Here is a 24,768-nt window from a genome sequence, read left to right as displayed (position 1 = left end):
CGTAAAATTTTGAACATGTTTAAAATTTCTTGACGTACTCTACTTACTACGACGTATGATAGCGTACTTCAGCGTTCTACTCACGTTTACCAAACTTACTCATACCGTATTTGACGTGCCCCAACGTTTTAGACACATTTTTCTTAGGTCGGCATACGCTGGCAAGATCGCCAAGGTGTGACCGCGATGTTGACACTTCCATTTCTACGGCAGTTATGATTCGAATCGTTGTGTATCAGCCTTTTAATTGGCTACGTCTCGACATCGTCGGCGATGCGTGCAACGCGCTATGCCTAAGTTAGACTATCGTTGGGCATCGGTTGTGTAGGCCTACAACAGGTTCAGCATTCGTTGGTATAAGTTATCTATAACACAACGAAACGTTCTGTGTCCGTTACCAATGCGTTATACATAAGACCAAGTCGCTATGAATACGTCCGAATCTTTAAAAAAAAACATCAAAAGTTCAACGTAAGCCAGCGTTTTACATACATTTTAATACGTTGCCAACGCTGGCTAAAACGTCAAGGTGTGACTGGGGCTTTAGATGACCATAACATTAAACCAAACAATTGTTTCTGCTATTTTTTGTGTTTTTTATTTTTTGCTATGATCTCCAAAAAGTTGATATGACAGAATTGTGTCTTGTTAACCCGTCCCCTGCGCAGCGGAAGACAGGGTTTTCTGATCGCTTTTGTGTTTGTGTCTGTGTGTCTGGCGGGGCTGTAGCTTTTTTACCATTCAAGCTTTTGTCATAAAATTTTCAACAAAGTTTTATTATGAGAATATGCAGAAGCCAACTTAATAATTTTGATAAAATAATTTTCATTAATAATTTTCATTAATGAATAAAATTAATGATTTTGGCCTTTTTTTGCTCTAATATTTTTTTGACATCTTTTTTCTCAGCAACCACTGGTCTGATTGAGAAAACATTTTCAAATAGGAGAGACCCCCCATGAAGAAAATATTAATTATAATTGTGATGGCCTAGGTCACATGGTGTGACAGCCATCTTAGGTTAAATGGAAAAAAAAATTAAAACATGATATCTCCGAAACCGCTGATCGGAAAATTTGAAACTTGGCACACCTCATTGTACTCCCAATGGGGTATATAGGATTGTAAGGATGACATCTTCTGTGAAGTGGTAGACCAGCCATTAATGTTTGAATTGAAATCCTTGTTACCCTCTCCAGAGGCGAGGGTATTGCATTTGGGAATGTTTGTTTGACACTCCGCACAGAACTTCAATGCAGGTTTTCTCCACCTGTCGGATCTCCACCTGTCGGATCGACCAACTGCCTGTCGGATCGACATGAATTTTTCACCATAGCAGTGACTGCTCATGTGGAATGTTACAAAGATAATGATCACATCATAGATCAGGTGGTGTGACAGCCATGTTGGTCAGTCTTTGGTCGCATAGTTTGGCAGCATTGTTTTTTTTTTAACCTCCAAAAATATTCTCTGAAATGACTGAACAGATTAAGGCAAAATTTTACACCTGTGACGGCCTATCGATGAGATGCAAAACATCCCCAACTTTGGCATCACAAGTCACATGGTTTGGCAACCATATTGGATTTACCCTAAAACCTTTATTTATCTTTTTCTCCAGAATGGCTGGACAGATTGAGGGGAAACATCACAAAAACGTTCCTCAAAGCATTGGGGATATGAATTTGTTCCCAAATAATTGCTTGGTCACATCGTCTAGCAGCTAGAATGGAATGAACAAAAATATTTTTTAAATTCTTTCTCTTGAACCATTTCATCGATCAATGTGAATCTAAAAAAATTATGATCCAGTAATGCTGTGGAATATAAGATTTAAATTTCAACCTGATTAGACGCATGGTCTAGCAGCCAGAATATATATATATATATATATATATATATATATATATATATATATATATATATATATATATATATATATATATATATATATATATATATATTTTTTTTTAAAGATGGGTTTAAAAAAAAAAAAAAATTGAATATGGCTCACTTGACTGCGCCTGAGGGTAGATGGTAGAGTAGGAGCAGATGAAATCCGAATCCTACCCAGGTTCCTCCTGATGACTTCATCTTTGCTTTTTGCTTGTTCTGGTTCCTTCTGATGACTCCGATGCAGTACTCTACCTGCAGTATTTGGTCTTCTATTTGTTTTTGAATTGAACTTATTTTAATCCCATTCTGAATTAAATTGAATAATAGTAATAAACGTCATGGGTCAAGGTCTAGTGTCCAGTCTGAGCAGGGTTGCATGGAAGCAGGATGTCTTGGTAACCGTTCATCACTGCCAGTTGTTATGAAGAGGCAGTTCTGGTTCGGTATGTTATTAATTACATAACACATCAGCACACAAACACCACTCAAAATACACAACACAAAACAAGTGCTGGTGAGGGTCTGCAATCTCTGATTACCACTTTTTCCTGTTTACCTTTGTGATTCAGTGTGTACCTAAAGGCCCTAACATTTTCACCAATTCAGATTGTGTCATCAAATCTTCACAAGCCTTTTTTATGAGATTGTGGAGAACAAAAGTGAATAAAATGTACATTTATTTTTAACCACCATTCTCGTCAAGCTTATTTCGAGTACAAAGCAGACTTGTATGGGCTTTGAATTTTGAAAAAAATTCTAGTTATCTATGTTCTTGATATATAACTTTGTGGAGAAAAAAAGTTGTTGCACAGATGTCGCATAATGGTTAACAATTGTAAAAAACATTTCTTTTACTTTTGCACAAGGAAATATAAAGAGAGAGAGAGAGAGAGAATTCAGCGATCGAAGCAAAACACTCTGGCCTATTATTTCCAGAGACACCATGGATTTGTTAATATCCACAACCAAAATTAAGACAGGACAGCCGGCTTTCTGACCCCATCATATGTCTGGCAGCACCTGATGAGATGTGGTGCCTCTTTTTGGCAATGCAAATTGATGACAATGTTGTCAGATTGAGTTAACATGGCAACGAGATGAGCACTCGGTCCAACGCATACCTCCGCCAGGATAAAATGTTTACATTTTGTATCCCACTAATCGGCCAGATCAGGATCAAGACTGGAACCAAAATCGAATCGGCTTGTTCTTGTCATGGACCCAACTAATTCAACAAGTTTTGTGTGAATCCATCCAAAACCTTTTGAGACATTGTGCTATATATCGTTTTTGGCACTATCTCTCAATGGTGAAGAATCGCTTGAACAATTCTCGGATCCGGATTCAGATCCGGAGCTTCACCAGAATATAAACAATTCGTTCTTTCCGCACACCCAACCTGACCAGAAAATTTCATCCGAATCCGTCCATAACTTTTGGAAAAATCATGCTCACAGACAAACAAACAGATGAGTGAAAGCCTTCGGTGGTGAAGGTCATTAACCAAACAGCTTAAAGGTGAGCAACTCTCAATTCAGCTCAACTGCTGTCCTCTTGCTTGCCTCTCCATAAACGTCTCATTACAAACACAAATTATGTTTTTCTCTGCTTTACATCCAAGATGTGACCAGTTCTCAGCTTATTCGAGCCATTTACTCACAGGTAACTGCATTAGCACAAATTTACTTGTTAAAATGTACATTGATGTTTCACCTGGGGAAGATATAACAGGCCGAGTGCTGTACTCAGGATCGTTGTAAGGGTGGTGGCATATGGACCAATAATAGTTTTTGTTGAACAAAAACCTTTAAAATCTTCATTAGAGTCAATTTCCGCTTCTAAGAAGGTCAGACCTGTCTGTATTACTTTTGGAATAGAAAAACAAGAGTCATGGATATCATATCCGAGCGTAATATTGGGAAGAAGTATTTCATTTTGATTGATCTCCCGAATGGCAAACACCATTGTCAAAGCCCATTGTAGGCCCAAAGGTCGTGTCCTGAAACAAACTTTTGGAGTTCAGTAAAAATATGTGTCAGAGAATGAAAATTTTGTAAATGTTGTCAAAATATCCACTCTTTTTCATATGCAATAGGTGGAACACAATATGATTATTTTTATTTATTCACAATGACTGGAAAGAAATAATCAACTTAACCTTTGATTTGCAGAACATTTAAATACTCATAACTAATTCTGTTTAGGGGTGGGGGATACCCGGCGCTGCCCAGCTTCGTGAGCTTTGCTGACATTGGTTTCAGAATGCGTTGAACATTGAAAAGTTATGGAGTTATTGGCCTTATCTTTTGCCAGTAGGCTAGCAGCAGCTCAACCTGACCCCACATCCCAATATACACATTATTGTGGACTTTCGTGGCATCAAGGCCAAAGGATGGTAGCTTCCAACGTTTCCCAGATTTTGAAGAACTGACACCTAAAATTTGGGGCCTCTCATTGCTTTTGTTCAGCTGTGATAAAAATAATGTACAAACGCACAAAAATAGAAAACTTATGACTTTTATAATTCGAGATCGGAGTTCATCGAGATTCAAAACATTAATTCGTTGTCACACTAAAACCAACACAATCAACATGTGGAACGAGGATTGAAATGTGTGAAATATAATAATAAACTCATAACATTGGAACTTACGTGGTACACACGACTACTGGAGGAAACCATTTCAGAACAGATTTCTGTTCCATCGCAGAATTGTGAATTGGGAAAAAGCCTCCAAGAATAATATCTCCGCTGGAAAACATCGTTTTCTCATCTTTACTCACACGAGGTTGGCAAGCGTCTCCGGAAGCAGCAGGTAAGTAAGAATAAATAAATAAAAACGACACAAACATATTATAACAAGTTACACAACCTGAAAACTTTTCACACATCACTTAGTTTCTTCATCCTTTATATAAAGAAATGAATATTGTTTGCGAAATTTATGTATATTTTTTCATCTCCTTGTAGAATATCAATTCTGCTTATTTAATGTCGTTTCGTCTGAGTAACAACCATCCCAATTTGTATCGTTCAAAGTCGGTGTCTTGACAACACTTTTCTCCATTAAATGTTTCCTGGATACCAAATGGAATCCCCACTGATCAATCAATATTCTAACTAACAATTATCGATTTAAACATTTACATTTTCTGTGAATCCTTTCATGTAATTTACAAGGAAAAAAGGTTTAAAATGTGAAATTTTATTCTTAATTCTATATTTGGCGAGTGATAGTTGTTCATCAGGGATTGAACATAATTGCTGGTACTTGTAATTAACGACACAACATGCTGCGAGATTGTCCCATTAATTTCATTGCTGGCATTCCACAAACATATATTTCAACATGCAGTATTCAATTTCACAAAATGACACAACACTAGAATGTACTATAATAGTGGGGCAGATAACAGCAATTTTTGAGAGGAATCGTGCAAATGATGATACAAGCATCAAATTTGGCAAATTTGTTCTCCAGGGGATTCCGACCGGGCGTAGTGGCGTGTGCCTGTAATCCGCATACTCAGAGGCTTGGGTTGGAGGATCGTTTGAGGATGGGAGCTCTCGCACTGGGCCGCGCTATGAGAAGGTGTAGGGCAGCCCGGAATCATGGCGAAACCCAATCCTTATCCCTGTGTCGTAAGAGGCGACCAGGGTTGCGTCAGGAAGAGCATCTGGCATAAAACCTGTCCAAATCACTATGCGGATCATAACGGATAATCCGCTGTGGAGACCCCTAACTGGAGCAGCCGAAAGAAGAAGAAGAGCAATTCTCCAATGCGATTCCAATCAAATCTGCCTGATTGGCCATTTGAAAAGCCAAGATGGCGTCCATTTTTCAAGATGTCCGACAAGTTAGCCTCCCGAAGTTGACTTTTTGCTTAGAAGTATTTGTCATTGTCCGATTTGCATGATCTCGGTGTGGATCCCTATGTTTTCAAGCCTGCTGGAGTGGATTTTCCTGTTTATAAAGCCCCCTGACACACACTTTTTTCTGATTTTGCACCACTTTAATGATTGTCATATGAAGCTAAGGCCTTTCTTCAACTGGGCCCTGGCTAGTAAATGTTCAAAGTTATGCATACCATGCGAATGTTCCTCCAGTTACTACTGTCCACATATGCAGCTGCAGAGTGCTGTGCAGGGGAGCCCTGACTGAAAGCACTTGCATCTCCAGTTGCAACCTTTCTTACAGGAACACATGGTCAGTTCCTGACAGCTGGCTGCAATAAGGGGTAGTGTTGTCCAACATATCTGCCACGTCTCTCCTTTCTGTGTTCATCCCCATTCAGCGGGACTGCTCGTGTCTGGACTGGAGATGGTTGCCTGGTCCCAGATGATCACAGCCTGATAGGCCGCGCGCTTTGCATGTTCTCTAAGGGCTGCCTGTGTTGGTGGAATTGAGTTGTACGGCCTCTGCTTGCAGGCAAAGAGATCCAGTCTTGCTCCGTCCACACCAGTGGCTGTGCTTGATCTGTCATACATGAGGACAACGAATCTCTCCAGCCTCTGCAGGGCAAGATCACGAATCAATGTTGGATGCTGGCTGAGATTGGTGAATGTTTCAGAAACATCATCAAAGACGTTCCAAGTGTGCCACGCAGTTTTCTTCCCTTTACCATGGAAGGCAGACACGACGTCACATCCAGTGAACTCATGGAAGTATGGGATCCCTCTCGCTTTTTCAGGCCCTATTGCAGAAACTACCTCATGGACTGGAATCCATCACGCCTTGGCTCCTTGGCCAAAGGCAATCACATGTTCTCAAGACCTAGTTCGTGTAAGGATGGCAGAACAGATATTGCTATGACTAGTACGTCCGTGTCATTAGCCTTAATGGTAATGGACTTGCTACCATCCGTCTTTGCATCCCTGGCATGTACAAATATTCGAGTGTCAGCTTCTTCATGACAACATGGAGACACAGCATCCAGTGACTTCCTTGTGTTGCTAATGGCATCTTCTCCTTTTGTGACAATGACTGTGCTTGTCATCTGTGCTTCACACATCTTTTCCGCAAGGAAGTGAAACAGCTCAGTCTTGTTGCTGTCATCTCGAAGAAAGCTTCTCCAGTTACTTGGGGTCTTACTGGTTCCTGTCACTCTTCTTCTGATTCCTTGCCCACTTTTCGACCTTGCCTCGGACTTCAGACTTGACTTATTGTACACATCAAACACTACGTCCACCCTCTCGTACCTGGCACCATAGTATTCCACCTTTGGGATGACGTCTTCTTTAGAATAGTCATCAAATATCATTGAAGTGCGTGGAGGTAGAGCATTGATAAGTACTGAGCCATCAATGATGACTGCATCTCCTCTTGTTTCTCAGTCTGGGATGTTCACTTGCGCTTCAAGCATTTCAGCCAGCTGTGACTTCTGACATTTATGAAGCTTGCCGCTGTCACTGAGAGAAGCAGGGTGTGACTGATTCTCATGCTTGAAGAATTCTTGCAAGTCACACTGCCTGTTCTGGCATGAGATGATCAGTCGTGAGAACAGCTGGCAGTCGTCTTTCAGGACTTTCTCCTTCGAACTTCCCCCAGCTTGCTCTTGTTTGAAGAAAGAAACAATGTTTTTCTTGATTGGATGATAGAAAAGACATTCACCTTCATTCTGTAGACCCTCCATGAATGAATGGAACTGCTCTTTGCCCCGCTGGTGATGTATAGCAACCATTTCGGCTAGAGTTGGGTCTGCAATGTTCTTCATGTCAGTAGGGGGAATATATTGATTCTGGCTAAACCCCATGTAAGTGAATGGGGGATTTTCAGTGATTCATATTTTTTCCCCTAAAAAATAAACCCCCTTTTTAGCCCAAGGTATATTTATTTGTCTCCCCTTTTAACCGATGGGCACTCTATTCAAATAACCAATGCAACAAGATAAAGATTTGTTCAAGTAGCAAAGTAGTAATGTGATTTGTTAAAGGTGATTGTGAAGAAATATCTAAAACATGTAAGCCTCAGGACACTCTTTTTCAAATAACCAATGCATATTGTTTTTCTCACTCATTGAACCTAAAAAGATTTGTTCATTCTCAAACTCCTTCAATAGTTTCATTTTCTTTGCACAATAATCCCCATCTAGAATATTTAAAAACAAAACATTTGAATCTTTATATTTTTCAAGATACCCCTTTTGTGTCATTATGAAATGATATACTCCTCTTAATGATCTCATCTGACCACCTCCTGACCCTCAGATAAATTATTTTTTGCATATGCCACGCCCACTTTCAATAAGCCCCGCCCACTTATCTAAGCCCCGCCCTCATTTTCTAAGCCCCGCCTACTTCTCCGAAGCCCCGCCTGCTCTAACATCATTTCCAGTTCATCTCTGACTCAAAGAAATCACGAGGAAATTCTGCAATGTTATGGTTTTGAAAAATTTCCGAACGAAAGCTTGACAAGGGAATTTCCAAAGGAAACCACCCCACCAGTCTTTCTCTATAAAAGGTTCAACCCTGACTCCATTTAAAAAAAAAAAAAATTGACAATGGAGTGCTGTACTGTCCTTGAGTGGGATGAGCTTGCTTGCAGATCGAATATTTGTATGGAACGAAACCTTCAAGTTGATGAACTGGATTCAAACCTCTTATCTGTTGAGGTAAGATTTTTATTTTCCGATTTTCAGTTCCTTTTAAGCATCGACTCATTTAATAATTAAATAACTTAATTAATACATTATTATTTTCTCTCACAAGAAATTGTATCTGAAATACAATATGAAAATACCGATTTTGGTACAACTTGGGGCGAAATTGTTGGCTTGGTTGAAGACCTCATGAGCAACCAAGACCCACAGAACGAGCTCGACCTTGATGATCCAACCAAAGAGTTATACCTCGGAGACCTTGTGGTCGACCAAGACCCACAGAACGAGCTCGACCTTGACCTTGAAATTCGAAATACACCATAAAGGTTCCTTAGATTAGTTAGGCCGATAAGTCTGTGTCCAGATAGATTTCCCCACCATCGTATAAAGGGAACTATTCATGTTAACCGGGCTGTGATCTTTGAGTTAGCCGTTATTCTTTACTCTCGTTATTTTGGACCAACCACGTCCACCACCAACATCTTTCTCAACAACCGCTTCACAACAACCACCCCCACCACCAACATCGCTCTCAACAACCGCTTCTGACCAACCGCCTTCCACCACCACAACCACACCTGCCTCTCACCAAACCACGCCATCCTCACCACTTCGCCAGCAACCGTCAACATCTCCACACCACAAACATCGCCTCACCTTCGTCTCCGAAACGACGCCATCTTTGCGCCAGCCTCGGCGAGTCGGCATCGAGCGGCTTGGTGATCTCGCGCACGTCCGCTTTCTGCGCAGAGGTCAGAGGTCAGAGGTCGAGGATCGGAGGCCAAACCGCGTCTCACCAGCCCTATAAAAGGACGAGCAGAGCGCCAAGCTCGCGTTCCGGTTCGAGTTGATCGGGCGGTCTGAGTCAGTCTGGAGAGGTCGGGGAGTCGGGAGGAAGCCAGAATCCAAGGAGCTGCGTCGAAGTCCGGGCGTCGCGAAGGAGACACAAGCTGGAGGCGCAGCCTTGCCTGCTGTGTCGCGCAAACCGTGCGTTCGTGTGGAGAGAGCCAGAGAGAGCTCGCCTGCCACAAGGAAAGCCCGAGCTCGACCGCGGCTACGCTAGCTGCCGTGGGGAAGGAGCATCGCGGGTCGCCCAAGCGCGTTCGTGTGGAGAGAGCCGGAGAGAGCTCACCTGACACACAAAAGGCCCAAGCTCGACCGTGGCTAAGCTTGCTGCTGTGGGGACGGGACGTCGTGGGTCACCCAAGCCAGACACCATGAGGGTGCAGGTAACCTGCAAGAGGCTCGTGGGACTCGTTCGGTCTGCCAAGTCCCACGCCATAAAGACCCAAGAGGTCCAGTCTGACCCCATTTCCTTTGATGTGGTCTTTTTCCTGCTTTTCTTTCGAATGAATGTTGTGGTGCCGAGTTCCGTAAGTAAAACTGTGTAAGTGACTGTACATTAATAATTACTTATGGACAGTTGTAGATCTTTGTCTTGCCCACGTGCCATGCCACATTGATTGCTTGTTCTGTATACGTGCATGTTGGTGTTTTTGAATGACTGCATGATTGTTCCTGCATACGTACAGTAAATAAATCTTCTTCTTCTTCCGGCTGCTCCCTTTAGGGGTCGCCACAGCGGATCATCCGTATGATCCGCATAGTGAGTTGGCACATGTTTTAGGCCGGATGCCCTTCCTGACGCAACCCTGGTCGCCTCTTACGACACAAGGATATGGTACACCTATTTTAACCGGGGTATACACCGGCCCAGTACATTGGTACTCATTTCGCCGACCTTGGAAGGATGACAGGCTGAGTCAACCCCCTGGTGTATTAATTCAGTGGCCTAACAGGGCTTGTACTCAGGACCTTTTGGATCCCAAGCCGTTGCCCTAACCACTGTGCCAATTCCAGGCTTACGTACAGCAAATAAATGTGCTGGTTTAAATGTTGACCCGTTCTTCGTGTCCTCTTTCCCTTATTGGAACGCCATCTTGCATTTCAGAATGTTAGTTGGGTTATAAATACCCGTTAAATAGAATCGGATCTGGCGAGGTCGGGTAATAATACCCGCTCAGTTATCTCAGAACGGAACAGACCGCTTGAGCGGTTCGTGTCCAAGCCGACCTGCGTCGAGGTACTGTCCCTCGGTAGGTTACCCTCGCGAGAACTTAGGTATATCGAGATTCTGCGATTGACCCTATTTCGCGCGGGTAGAATACGGACTGGGCCGTGGTGGGGTTGAGAACCCACCCGTGACAGAGTTCTGGCGTGGTTCCAAAAAGTCACGACGAGATTGCTCGTTCCATGGGTGCAGCGGCTGCTATTGGTGAAATGCGGTCGTTCGAACGCCGGGCAGGCACTAATACTACAACAATATATATATATATATATATATATATATATATATATATATATATATATATATATATATATATATATATATATATCTTATTCTTCTTCTTTTGGCTGCTCCCCTTTAGGGGTCGCCACAGCGGATCATCCGTTTGATCCGCATCATGATTTGGCACATTTTTTACGCCGGATGCCCTTCCTGACGGAACCCTGGTCGCCTTTAACGACACAGGGATATATATATATATATATATATATATATATATATATATATTTAAATTTAAACCTGATTGGATGCATTGTCTGGCAGCCAGAATTATTTAATCTTTTTAAGATGGGTCCAGCGATTTAAACCAAACTTGGTACACATATGGACATGTATGTATGGGATATTGTTTTCACATGCTCACAGTGACCAGTCTTTGCCAGAAAGGAATGTATCTCTTTCAAAGTTGCCATTGGCCACTTGGTGACTTCTCTATTCAGTCTCCCCTTTGCTTGATCATCCAGTTTTGAGGGACAGCCTGCTCCAGGCAGGGTCTTTGTGTTACCATACTCCTTCCACTCCTTAATGAATGTCTTGACTGTGCTACAAGAGATATTCACGGCCTTTGAAATATTTTTCTACCCATCCCATGCTCTTTGACTTTCCACAACTTTATCCCAGAAGTCTTTTGTAAGATCCTTGATCATGGTTGAGTCTTTGTTGTTAAATGCACTACCCAGCAGAGGAAACCGACATGAACAGCTGATTTTATTGTAAAATACTGAGAATCATCACGATTTAACACAGGTGGAAACCATTTAAATTGGTGTGTGATTTTGAAGGTGATTGGTTGCACTTGAGCTAATTTGAAATTGCTATCAGAAAAAGGGGGGTTTGTTGATACTTATACAACCAAGATATTCTCGTTTTGTATTTTAATTCATTTTCTGAAATTTGTAGAATTTGTTTTTCACTTCATAGTTGTGGGTTACGATGTTTAAATAAAGGTGAAAAAAGTCTGATTTCATGAAATTTTATTCCAAGCTATAAGGCAAGAAAAGGTGAAAATTTTGAAAGTGGGTGTTGACGTTCTATTGGCACTGCATATTAATTATTGGCCATTTTTCAGTAATCGGCTGATTGGAGTCAGTGTGATTATCGACGACAGGATGTACTGTGCGCACACACACACACACACACACACACACACACACACACACACACACACACACACACACACACATTAAGGCCATTTTTCCCTGAAAGAATGGGGGTTGGCCTTGCGAGTCCCGTGACAATTTTCTATCATGGTTCCCTTTTTAAGACAATGTTTTTTCTTTTGGCCGGGTGCCCTTCTTGATGCCAGCCCTGTTCTCGCCTCTTACGACACGGGTGCACCCATTCCAAACTGGGGCAAACACCAGAACAGTACCTGCTGCATACAATCCAAAAACAATGAGTAGCTTTCACCTTTGTTTTGGGGTATTTTCAAAAAGTAACACTGCATCACAGACATTTCAAGTAGATGTGCATAAACATTAATCTTTATTGAGAGCTGTGTGTGATGGGTTGAAAAATTTGGCTCTGTAAATTAGAAGACACATTAATACGGTAAAACAGCTTGGATATCTTGTGTTATCAAATATATTTTGCTATTAAACTCACAAATGGAAACCATATAACCTTTGCAAAGCATACCCAGTTCACATAAAATAACCAATTACTTTAGAAACATCACGAGGACAAAGGATAATGTAATCGCTTTAACACTGCTCAAGATAAAAGTTAAAACCTCCACTACCCATCAACACAAGATACGGTATGAAACGTTGCCACAAAAGTGCCCGTAACCAAGCATGCAGGCATGTACACATTCCCACGGAGAGTCCCTTTACATATCCAAATCTACCTATTTGTACCTCCTCCTTGAGGCAACTGCCGACTGTACATCCTGATCAGAACATGACCTGTGCTGCTTTCAACTGTACGGTGCTTGGCAAATGGCAAAAGCACTGAAGTCAGCAATCCAATAAAGTGGTTGATAAGGAATGGCTGGCTTGGTGAGTGATCGCAAGCTGATTGGTGATGGCAGATACTTGCAAAAAAGCAAACATCACCAATATCTTTACATTTTCACATTTCACTCCAGATTTCGAAATAGTTAATCCAGGTGATCTGATCCTCCAAACTCAAATTATACTTCGATTTTCGAATGTAATTAGTCCATGAGAGTCGATCATGGAAATTCGCATAATATCATGCATGAAATTGCTCCAAGCTCCAAATTTGAAAACTCTATAACTTAAAAAACGATGTTTTCAGCGATTCAGAGTTCTGAAGACCATTTATTCAATGATATCAGGAAGGAAAGTGAAAAAAAAAACATTTTTATCGCTTTATCGTGAAGAAAACCATTGCGGCCTGTTCCAACTCAAGGTGCTGTTGAGCAGGCCGAACAAATTGGCGAATTAAAATCCCAGCGAGGTCACCCATGATGAGGCTTAAAATCCCATCAAGAGTGAGGTGTTCGCAGATTTACCCGATAAAGGACACAATTAAATAAGGCAGGTAATTATCTACAAAAGGGTGTTTCAATTAATCAAAACACCCAATTTCCACTCATGCACTTCTTTGGAATTCTCTCAGTATGCATGCAAAGGTTGAGGCTGCTAGGTTTCATAGTTCTGGAGTTATGGAGTAAATACACACACACACACACACACACACACACACACACACACACACACACACACACACACACACACACAGACAGATGATAATAGATTTATTTATTCATATGCAGCTAATGACTGCTTAGATGTGTTATTTTCTGGGGGCATGGCTGTGCTGTGAATATATTGCCCCTTGTTACCAGTGAGCTGGTACTCATTTTGATGACCTCAGAAGGATGAGAGGCTGAATCAACCCACCAGGTGTGATTTGAATGACACGACAGGGGCCTGAACTCATGACACAAAGATCTCAAGGCAGCCACCTTAACCATAAAGGTGACACCAGATGACACCAAGGAACTGCACGACACCTTGTTGCAATTTACCTTGGGAGCTCAGAGAACTAGCAATCAAACAAACGTCTCTTTCGCTTATATATAGAAGATAGAATCGCTCCAATCTGTAAAATAAATGAAATAACATCCAAAATTAAAGCAGATCACACAAAAAGTTGAAACAATTCAAACCCAAGCTGGACGTCTTTGAGTGAGTGTGCGTACTTCTCGGCTACCTGCCGTGGTATGGAGATTCATTGCTTTGTAGCCACTGAAAACATTTTACAATTCTCTCTTGAACTCGTAGATCACTTGTCCCATTGCTGTACTCATTGTAACCCTCCAATTTATTTTGTCTTCCTAACTCCAGGGCGGGGATGTCCCCATGGAGAACCGAGCTGCGGTCGTTATGCCTGCTGCTCACGCCCCGGGATCCTTCGTCTGCTTAATTACTTTTGTTGCACTCAATGAAGTTACTCTTTGGGAAAAACAGAACAGTAGAAAAAGTTACGTTTAATGCTTCGTCAATTTCACATTTCCTTGCGAATATATGGAGAACGATCTTGCACACTCTGGCTTAAATATTATGGCATATGCTTTGTTGTAAGAATAGGTAATTTCTCTAAATTTTCAGATTTCACTCCAGATTTCCAGAAATCCTCAAATCCGAAATTATATTTCAATTATATACTTTAATAACACTGAACAACAATTTTTTTTTTACTGGAGATGTGTAAAGTGATTTAGACTAATTTGGGTACGCTGATTTCAAAAATCATAACCGTTTTGCTGTATCACGTCAGGATTTTCAGTAACAGAAATATTGCATTCCCATTGCCCAGAAGTCAGGATTTCAATGAAATTTACAAAAATTCATTTATTCATTTATTTCATCATGAATGCTTCAAAATTATAGAAATTACAGAAAAACTCCACTAGAATGTAATTAAAAATGCTTTAGGCATTTGGCTTTGCGTTTGTGCTGCTCTGTGTCAGTTTCACGATGCAGGAACCAGCAGAAATCGCCCATCATGTTCGGGTTGTGCCGCCCTTGGTAACGCGTCTCCATGAGTGAAATCTCTTGGTGGAATCGCTCGCCGTGCTCGTCCGAGACTGCTCCCAAGTTGTCAGGGAAGAAGTTCAGGTGCTGGTGTAGGAAATGGATTTTCAGGGACATCCTGGAGCCAAGTTTCCTGAAGGACTCCAGCAGCTGCTGCACTATTTCTTCATAGTTGTCCGCGCGCTCGTTCCCCAAGAAGTTGTGAAGAGCTTTGAAGCTCCTCCACGCTGCCAGCTCTTTGGGGTTTAGAGTTGTCGGAAAAGTTTCGTCCTTCATAATCTGTCGGATTTGCGGTCCAACAAAGACACCAGCCTTGATCTTGGCCTCCGACAAGGTGTTGCCAAACTTTTCCTTAAACCCACGCCTTAAACCCAAACTTAATAAAAACCCACGCCCATTCAGATCCATTGCCCGTACAAAACTTTTCATCAAGCCGAGCTTTATGTGGAGTGGTGGAAGGAAAACCTTGGCTGGGTTGACAAGGGCGACATGCTTCACGTTGTGTCGACCAGGTACATGCTCTTTTCGCTCTTCCCAATCTTTCTTCGTCCAGTGATTCTTGTCGTCTCTGCTATCCCAGAGACAAAGGAAGCACATGTATTTCGTGTAGCCTGACTGCAGCCCTAACAACAGCGCCACCACTTTCAAGTCTCCGCAGATGTGCCAGTTGAAGTCATTGTACTTGATGGAATCAAGCAGCTGCCGCATAGTCTCATAGGTCTCTGTCATGCCGAACGCGTGAGCCAGTGGGACTGATGGTTTCTCGTTGCCATTGTGGAGCAAAACAGCCTTCAAGCTGTTCTTCCCCGAGTCGATGAAGAGGCGCCAGTCTGCAGGATCGTGATCACACCCAAGTTCTTTCAACAGACCGTTGATGTCACTGCAGAATGTCATCGTGTCTTCCATCTCAAAGAACTCAGCCATGTCTCTGTGACGTGCTCTGAACAAGGATATCTTGGTGTTAGGTTCAAGTAGATTCCACTGCTGCAGCCTTGATCCAAGCAGCTCTGCCTTCGCCTTTGACAGCGAGAGATCTCTTACAAGATCATTTAAGTTTCCCTGGTTCAGAAGGTGTGATTCTTGAGTGTCGGGTTCAAAAGGTTAATCATCACCATCCTCTTCACCACTGCTTACAGCTATGTTCTGATCAGCTGGAGGTGTTGGAACGGGGTTCTCGTCATCATGAGGCACAGGTTTACGAGCAGAGACGCAGTCAGCGTACTTGATGTGACCTTTATTCTTCTTGTTGAAGCCGGCGATGCTTGTGCAGCAGAAATAACAATCATCATGATGATTCTGCGGCTCACGCCATATCATGGGCACCGCAAATGGCATGCTCGCGCGCTTGCCCACCAACCACTGAGTCAAGGTTGTGTGACAGCTTGTGCAGCAGATGTGTGGTGCCCAGCTCTGTTCTTGGTCCCCCACCTTACACCCGAAGTAGTGAAAGTAGGCGGCCTTCATTTTCACTGCTGTCGATATACTTCGCTGTTGATCTTTTTTGGTATACCGACCACAGACATAACAGAAGTTGTCAGGATGATTGGTACAGGAACGCCTACTAATCTTTATCTGAAAGAAAGAAATATAACACAAGTTAACAACAATTGTACGAAATAGACATGTTAAAGACGTATGTAAATTTCATTGAAATCCTGACTTCTAGGCAATGGGAATATTTCTGTTCCTGAAAATCCTGACGTGATACAGCAAAACGGTTATGATTTTTGAAATCAGCGTACCAAATTAGTCTTAATCACTTTACACATCTCCAGTAAAAAAAAAAAATTTGAAATTTGTTGTTCAGTGTAATTAGTCCATGATAATATATCATGTTTCCATGGCAAGGCTATTTGAGTCCGCAAATCCAAAAGGCAGTTAAGACCCTTGCAAGGTGAAGTTGGGCTGACCAAGGATAAGCCTTTCATGAAGGTAAGGTGTTAATTATCTTCAAAAGGGGTGTTTAAATTTACCCAAACATGCAGTTTTCATCAAGGCACTCCCTTGGATTACCCTTATTATGCATGCAAAGTTTTGGGCCACCAGTTTTCAAGATTTTGGAGTTATGGAGGAGACATACACACTGACGAACACACATTTGTTACAAGAGGTGTGTATAGATCATTGGCACAGATAAACGATTGGATATTTATTTTATTTGTTTTATTTTAGAGAATATTGTGTAGCACGAAGGAAAAAAATACACAACCAAGGAGGCTACAAGCAATGGCAGTGATTGAAAAAGCCTGAATCACAACTAAAAACTTCCCTTGGGTGCTGTAGTAAGCTGGCACAAAAGCTAATCCCACCATGATGCCAAAAATGATCCCAAAAGAGATAAACCTTTGATTTATTGTGTGAAGTTGTAGTTCTTGCTTGAAGAGAAAGGCAGAGGCACAACCCTGCCAGAATTCCTAAATAAGCCAATGCACAAACAGGCCAGATTGGTATTCCAGAACATTCCATCACAATCGTTCCGATACGAACCTCCAAGTTCATGTGTCGTCGAGATTTCCCAACAATCACCAAAACAAAAAAGTACAATCTGTGGTAATGTACATAAACCCACTACTTTGTGGGAAATCAAAGAATAAATTTCACATCTTTTACAAGGGAGAACACCTGCAATATGAAAAAGAACCGAAGTGAACAACATGACAATGGATGTATATCCAAACTATAGAGTTCCAAGAAAATACCTCACGCAGTGTAGATACTTCAATTTTAATTTTTTTTAAAAGTGATTTTAAAAAGAGTTTCAATAAACCCATAAGTTTAGCACTGAAGCAGTCTTATTCTTCACCCATAAACACTGTAATAAGATGACGTTGAGTCACAGTTTCGGAGACGAGGCTTTCTTGATCACGAGATAATGCACCGTCAATATAAGCATTGCACATAGCCAGATTGGCAGATTTTTCTTCACCCTGATACTGCACCCTCTCACATGCCACGCCAACTCATGATGTGCAGTGCCAATAGATAGTCTACACCCCCTTTCAAAACTTTTGCCATTTACAGCCTTATTGCCTAGAATTAAATTGCATTAAATCACACTTTTTACACCTTTATTTACACATTGTAACCCACAACTTCCAGCTGAAAAACAACTTCGACAAATTTCAGAAAATTGAATAAAAATACAAAACTACAAGATCTTCGTTGGAGAAGTGTCAAACCCCTTATAATAGCAATTGTAAATTAACTCAGGTGTAACCTATCACCTTAAAAATCACACACCTAGTTAATTGGCCTACACCTGTGTTAAATTGTTGTGAATGATTATTTCAGAGTGAAATTAGCTGTATATATATATATATATATATATATATATATATATATATATATATATATATATATATATATATATATATATATATATATATATATATATATATATATATATATATATATACATGGACTGAGAAAGAGATTTCAGCTTTTTCTTTTCGTTAAAATAAAACTTTTAATATCCTCTTTGATGAAAGATTATTTATTGCTTGTATTTAGTTAAACTTTGTCTCCATTGTTGTTTTGATGCTTCTTAGTGATTCAAAATTTAATCTTTTATTTTCCTAAAACATAGCACAGAGAGATTACTTCCTCTTTTCCACAGCAAGACTGTGCTCCTCAAGGCACTTCCCAATTATACAGAACCGAAGGAGGGATAGTGAAATTCCCTTTCTCTCGTGCTTTAAGAGATAAAGTGAATATACTGTGTTTGAAATACTGATGTCTTGAAAGAGTTCCACAATAGGGACCCTGATTTTGACATTTCAAACCCGAGAAAGTCCCATATACGGTGCTACTCCTGACCCACATCCTTATCGGCTACTGCAAGATGTGCTCTGTGCAAGAACAGATTGAACACAAACGATGAAATGCACTACCACAAGATGTGCCTTGCTCAAGAGTATTCTGCTAAAAAGAATATAAAACCCGGGGGTGACTGAAAATATACAGAGCACTCTGCTCGGCTTGTGCACAGGTTAAATTGGTGTTTGTTTGATTGTTTTTTGTTTGATTCTTTGTTTAAGTGATTCTTTTATTTGATTTGTTTCAGTGTTTCTTTGTTTTTAGTGATTCTTTGTTTTCAGTGATTCTTTGTTTAAGTGATTCTTTGTTGGGTTAATTGATTAATGATTAAAAAGAAATTACAGACATGTTCTTGACTTCTTGCATTTGTGTGTGAAGTCACATTATCTTTGCTGTAATAAGCCATTATATTTGTTGATGATAGTGTCTCTCCTAATTACACCATTATAATTCAATATCCGGGGTTCAAGCCCTGACAATTGGTGAGCCAGGCAGGAGGCTATGAGATCCTGGGGAGTTGTCCCCTCCCCCCAATTTTTTTTTTTTTTAAACCCAAAATTTTGGGGGGGTTGCCCTCCCAAAAGAGGTCTTTGCTTTCGCCTCAAACGACACATGACATTCTGATGAAACTTTGACAACCTTCATCACCCATGATGTACCAATGTTTGTTCATGGTATAAAAAATTGGGTCTGAGGAGGTATACAGAGGGAGTTTATGGGAGGGAGCGGAGGGATTGCCCCCCCCTAAAGAGGTATTTGTAATTGCTTTTATCTGCGAAACTACACACACAATTTTAATGAAACTTGACCACAACCTTTGTCACCCGTGACATACCAAAGTCTGTTCACAGCATTTAAAAAAAATTGAAAACGATGTCTAAGGGGATCTCTGGGTGGTTGCTTCACAAAATCGGTATTTGCTTTCTCCTCAGAAACTACACATGCAATTCTGATGAAACTTGATGACAACCTTCATCACCCATGAGATACCAATGTTTGTTCACGGTATGATTTTTTGTTAGGTCTGAGGGCGTGTACAGAGGGAGTTTATGGGAGGGAGTGGATGGATTGCTCCCCCTAAAGAGGTATTTGGTTTTGTCTCCGAAACTACACACACAATTTCAATGAAACTTGACCTCAACCTTCATCACCCGTGTTGTACCAAAGTCTGTTCACGCCATTTATAAAATAAAAAACGAGGTCAAAGGGTATCTATAGGGGGGGGGTGCCTCCCAAAATCGCTATTTGCTTTTTTTTCCAAAACTACACACACAATTTTGATAATACTTGACTCCAACCTTCATCACCATGATGTACCAAAGATTGTTCACGGCATTAAAAAAAAACTTCAGATCGAAGGTTTCCAGGGGTTGCCTGCCAAAAGAGGTATTTCGCTTTCTTCTCAGAAACTACACACAATTCTGATGAAAATTCACCAGAACCCTCATCAACCGTGATGCACCAAAGCTTGTTGATGACTTTAGAAAATCCATTTCTCAGGGCATGTAAGAGAGGTAAGGGGGGTTTCTCCCCCAATTTATTTATTGGCTTTCTTCTTAGAAACTACACACACATTTTGATGAAGCTTGACTCATCCTTCGTGATGTACCAAAGATTGTTCACACCATTAAAAAAAAAAAGATTTTCATCTAAGGTGGTCGATGGGGGAGGGTGGGTTCGTTGCCCCCCCCCAAATATTGATTTGCTTTGTTCTCGTTCTGTTCATGGAGCAAAGCAAAATATTTTCTGAAGGAAAGAATGTTTGCATGTACACTCACATAATGCTTTCACCAGGGAAAAGTCATCCTCAATAATCTTACGAACAAATTGAGGTTGTGTCACTGTGGCTACGTCAGCAATATTCACTCCTTGACTGGTCGCTGCACTGACAAAATGGGTGTGCCTGTTTTTTTCCTGCATCGTGATCCATGTTTATTGTTATCGAATCTATCCCTGTCAGCAAACAATGGTTCTTCTGGAACTCTCAGTAATGCGGCAAATCACACTCTTCCCTCAACTCGTGTTTCCTTTCCTTTCACAATGGTGATTACAATATTGGTGATTATGGTATGGCATCTTTATCACAGGTTTTCCTCACCTCGGGACTCATCCTGGTGATTGCGATATTGATTCTGGTGCTATCCTTGACAATTTTACATTTATTTGACTCCCCGTACAATAAGCGGCCATCCACGGGCGCAGTTGGGTGCGCCTGTAATCCTGCAATTCGGAGGCTTGGGTTGGAGGATCGCTTGATGATGGAAGCTCTCCACTGGGCCGCGCCACGAGAGGGTGTAGGGCAGCCCAGAATCATGGCAAAACCCAATCCTTATCCCTGTGTCGTTAGAAGCGACCAGGGTTGCGTCAGGATGGGCATCCGGCGTAAAACCTATGCCAAATCAGTTTGCGGATCATAATGGATGATCCGCTGTGGCGACCCCTAACGGGAGCAGCCTAAAGACAAACAACAACGCAAAGCGGCCATCCGTCTTTGGTGGGCCAACAGGGGTGCTATCACCCAGAGGGTGGAAGTGCCCAATAGCCATTGCCCTCGCCGAAGGAAAGGGAATTGCATTTGGGTTTGTTTTTCTTTGTCTGTCTGTCTGTCTGTCTGTTTGTCTGCACAGAACATTAGTGTTTTTCTCTGCAAAGGCTTGTCAGATCGAGAAAAAATTTTCATCATTGGTGCGACGAATATTTTGGAATTTTTAATGACAATTATGACGTCATATGTCACTTGGTGTGGCAGTCATGTTATAAAAATGGAAAAACTTTGGACTTCTGTATCGCTGAAACTTCACCAAGGAAAAAATGGAAACTTGGCACATAGCAAGTACTCCTCATGGGGAAAAAAAGTCTTTTTTTGATGTCATAGGTGCCTTCGTTATGACATCATAATTGCAGATGTCGAACGATACATAAGTTCAGTATGAAATTTTTGAGGGTCATCTTGGAATAAAATGGTGCACAATTTTTATTTTTTTGTAATGATGTCAATGTCACGTGATTCAGCAGCCATGTTGTTGTTTAAAAAAAAAAAACATCTAAAACTGCTTCTCCGAAATGGCTGAACAGATCAAAGCAAGATCAAGTTTAAGTTTGATCAAACAGATCAAACTTAAAAGATATGACTACCAATCCATGAGGAACAAAAGGTTCACACATATGATGCCATCAGTTTCATTGTTTGGCAGCCATATTGGATTTACCCCAAAAAATGAAAATCTTTCTCCAGAACGGCTGGACAGATCAAGGGGAAACTTCACAACAATGTTCCCCCACGGCAAGCGTGTACAAGGTTATGAAGGAATAATTGATAAATCACATGGTTTGGCAGCCATATTTGATTTTAGAAAATATTAAATAATGTTTTCTCTGGAACTGCTCAATCAATTAATGTGAAACTTCAAAATTATGATCAAGTAGGGATGGGGAATGCAAGTTCTAACTTTCAACTTGATCGGACACATGGTCTGGCAACCAGAATTATTTCATTTTTTGGGTTTATTTTTTATCTGGGTTTATTTTTATTTTTATTTTTTAAAATAAGGCTCACTTTGCTGTGCCTGGATGGGTTTGAGGGTAGGGTCGCAGCTGAAATGCGAATCCTATGAACTTCCTACTGATGACTTCATCTTTTCTTTTTGCTTGTTGGGGTTCCTTCTGATTACTCCAATGCAGGACTTGTACCTATTTGATCTTCCATTTGATTTGAATCGAAATTATTTTAATCTCATTCTGAATTCAGTTGAAACATAATTTTAAAAAACGTCACGGGTCAGGGGCAGGTGTCCCATCAAAGCGGGGTTGCATCAAAGCGGTACATCTTGGTACCCAGTCATCACTGCCAGCAGTTATAAAGTGGCAGTTCTAGTTACTTCTCGTATTAATTACATAACAAACCAGTACACAAATGCCACATAAAATACACCACACAAAACTACAGTACAAAAACAGCACACAAAAGACCTGCTGAGGATCCGAAATCTCTGATTGCTCTTTCTCTTGTGTAAATTTATTTCTGGCAAATATAGGGAAACGAGCTTTAAAAAAAAAATGAAATGAGTACATTGCCAAACAAATTTCCAAATAACACATCAAAATGTTGGCCTTGGGACCAAAAAGCCCCCTTGTTCTTAGGATAAGGGTAAGGATTCATCCATTGAAATTCTCTTCTGAACCCAACTCATAATTTTTAAAAAGCAAATGCCTGAGCTCATGCATATTTTGGTTATGATTGAGAGATGTGATCAAAATTTTAAATCATACCTTTTTTGTTGGAGAGCTCTCCAGAAGTGCAGAGTACACAATCAAAGCAGCATGCTGATTCTCCTTTGCGTCCATTTTTTTCAGGTTCCTGGTGCACACGGATCAGTGCACACAGATTGTGACACCTGAAATACAGTAAAATATTCTTGAGATAGGGATGATAGGATGGCCTCAAAGTATACATACTCAACTCTAAGCCGTCTCGCCTGGGTTTGAATCCCGACCCAGGTATAAATTCTTATCCCAGTTTTCAACAGGCAGGACAATTCATCAATGTGTATGTCATTACTTGGATGGATGTTAAACTGGGCGTCCCATCTGTGACATCAGTTGGTGGACATTAAACATCCCATGGTATCTCTAATGAAGAGTGGGAGAGCTATCGCAGGCATCAATGCCAAATTTAAAATTCCGACCCGAACAACTGCTGGGAGAGAGATGGCAAAACGCCAGCATGTCCCTGTTTGAGAAACTGCTTTGTCAGAACCACGCTCTAACACAGAGTGTGGTACATCAAATCAGATAGGATCTTTATTAATCTCTGTGATGTTGTATTTGTTTTTGAGGGGAGTGTTGAAATGTTTTTATAAACATGGTGCAGAACACATTGTTTTCTCAGCAGAACTTTAATGCCCAGATCGAGGAGTAATATTGATTTCAAATGTCAATTACAACAATTATTCAATAACACAAAGCTCATATATGTCTCTTTTCTCTCTTTTTTTATTTGATATTCATTCTCATTCTCATTCTCTCTCTCTCTCTCTCTCTCTCTCTCTCTCTCTCTCTCTCTCTCTCTCTCTCTCTCTCTCTCTCTCTCTCTCTCTCTCTCTCTCTCTCTCTCTCTCTCTCTCTCTCTCTCTCTCTCTCTCTCTCTCTCTCTCTCTCTCTCTCTCTCTCTCTCTCTCTCGCGCTATCTCTCGCGCTATCTCTCGCGCTATCTCTCGCGCTATCTCTCGCGCTATCTCTCGCGCTATCTCTCGCGCTATCTCTCGCGCTATCTCTCTCGCTATCTCTCTCTCGCTATCTCTCTCTCGCTATCTCTCTCTCGCTATCTCTCTCTCGCTATCTCTCTCTCGCTATCTCTCTCTCGCTATCTCTCTCTCGCTATCTCTCTCTCGCTATCTCTCTCTCGCTATCTCTCTCTCGCTATCTCTCTCTCGCTATCTCTCTCTCGCTATCTCTCTCTCGCTATCTCTCTCTCGCTATCTCTCTCTCGCTCTCTCTCTCTCGCTCTCTCTCTCTCTCTCGTGAACTGGTTTGGAGTTTTGAAAATGCAGATCACAGGTCTTTTCTATGATATTGTTACGGCTGTGGAAATTCGCATTACACCATAAAGGGTCCGTAGGTGAGATATCGCTAAGTACATGTGTAGTTAGCCCAAACCCGTTGTATAGAGGGAATTTATGTGATCCATTCGGGCTGCAATCCTTTGAGTTCGGCGTTTTTCTTTTTCTATCTTTTATTTCAAACACACAACATTTCAACAACCACACCATCCCAATCACAGCGCCAACCACACTGCAACCACGCCACCTCCACCATCTACGCTACCACATCTTCGCCACTCGCCATTCAACAGGCTCCGTGTGGTTACGATCTCCGCGGAGGAACAAACAAAAACCAACAAGGATGCTCGGTGGGCTTTTCCCGCCTGTTTTTCTCGTCTGACTTCCCCGCGCTTTGGAGTGGAGGAAGAGCGATGCAGGTCAAAGATCAGAGGTCATGTAAAGGTGGGGCCTCTTTTTGGGGGAATAATTATCTGGGTCCGAGCCAAAAACTGACTCCCTTGGCCCCCGGACAGAGCGGGGTGGAGGGAAAGCGTGAGGGAAC

General features: G+C 41.4%; 1 protein-coding gene and 1 long non-coding RNA gene across 2 annotated transcripts in view; one reads left to right on the top strand and one right to left on the bottom strand.

Annotated features, from left to right (window-relative positions):
* Positions 1-9,284, bottom strand: part of LOC147035854 (vomeronasal type-2 receptor 116-like) — a 65,968-nt gene extending 56,684 nt beyond the window's left edge. Inside the window, exons 1-2 of the mRNA XM_085845226.1 lie at positions 9,154-9,284; positions 4,550-4,648 (exon numbers count right to left, since the gene is read on the bottom strand). Of these exons, the coding sequence (XP_085701352.1) occupies positions 4,550-4,648; positions 9,154-9,204 (150 nt within the window). The 5' untranslated portion in view covers positions 9,205-9,284. The remainder of the gene's footprint in view (positions 1-4,549; positions 4,649-9,153) is intronic.
* Positions 9,285-11,180: 1,896 nt separating this feature from the next.
* On the top strand, positions 11,181-16,582 carry LOC147035853 (uncharacterized). Its single transcript, XR_015049637.1, has 3 exons — positions 11,181-13,791; positions 14,161-15,051; positions 16,008-16,582. It is a non-coding gene; the product is annotated as an uncharacterized LOC147035853 (long non-coding RNA).
* The last annotated feature ends 8,186 nt before the right edge of the window (positions 16,583-24,768 follow it).

The sequence above is a fragment of the Eptatretus burgeri genome, chromosome 1 (assembly GCF_056783735.1).
Source record: "Eptatretus burgeri isolate ZD-2024b chromosome 1, Ebu_testis_v1, whole genome shotgun sequence".
Classification (NCBI taxonomy): Eukaryota; Metazoa; Chordata; class Myxini; order Myxiniformes; family Myxinidae; genus Eptatretus; species Eptatretus burgeri.
Note: the sequence above shows the minus strand (reverse complement) of the source record. Positions and strands in the feature narration are given on the sequence as shown.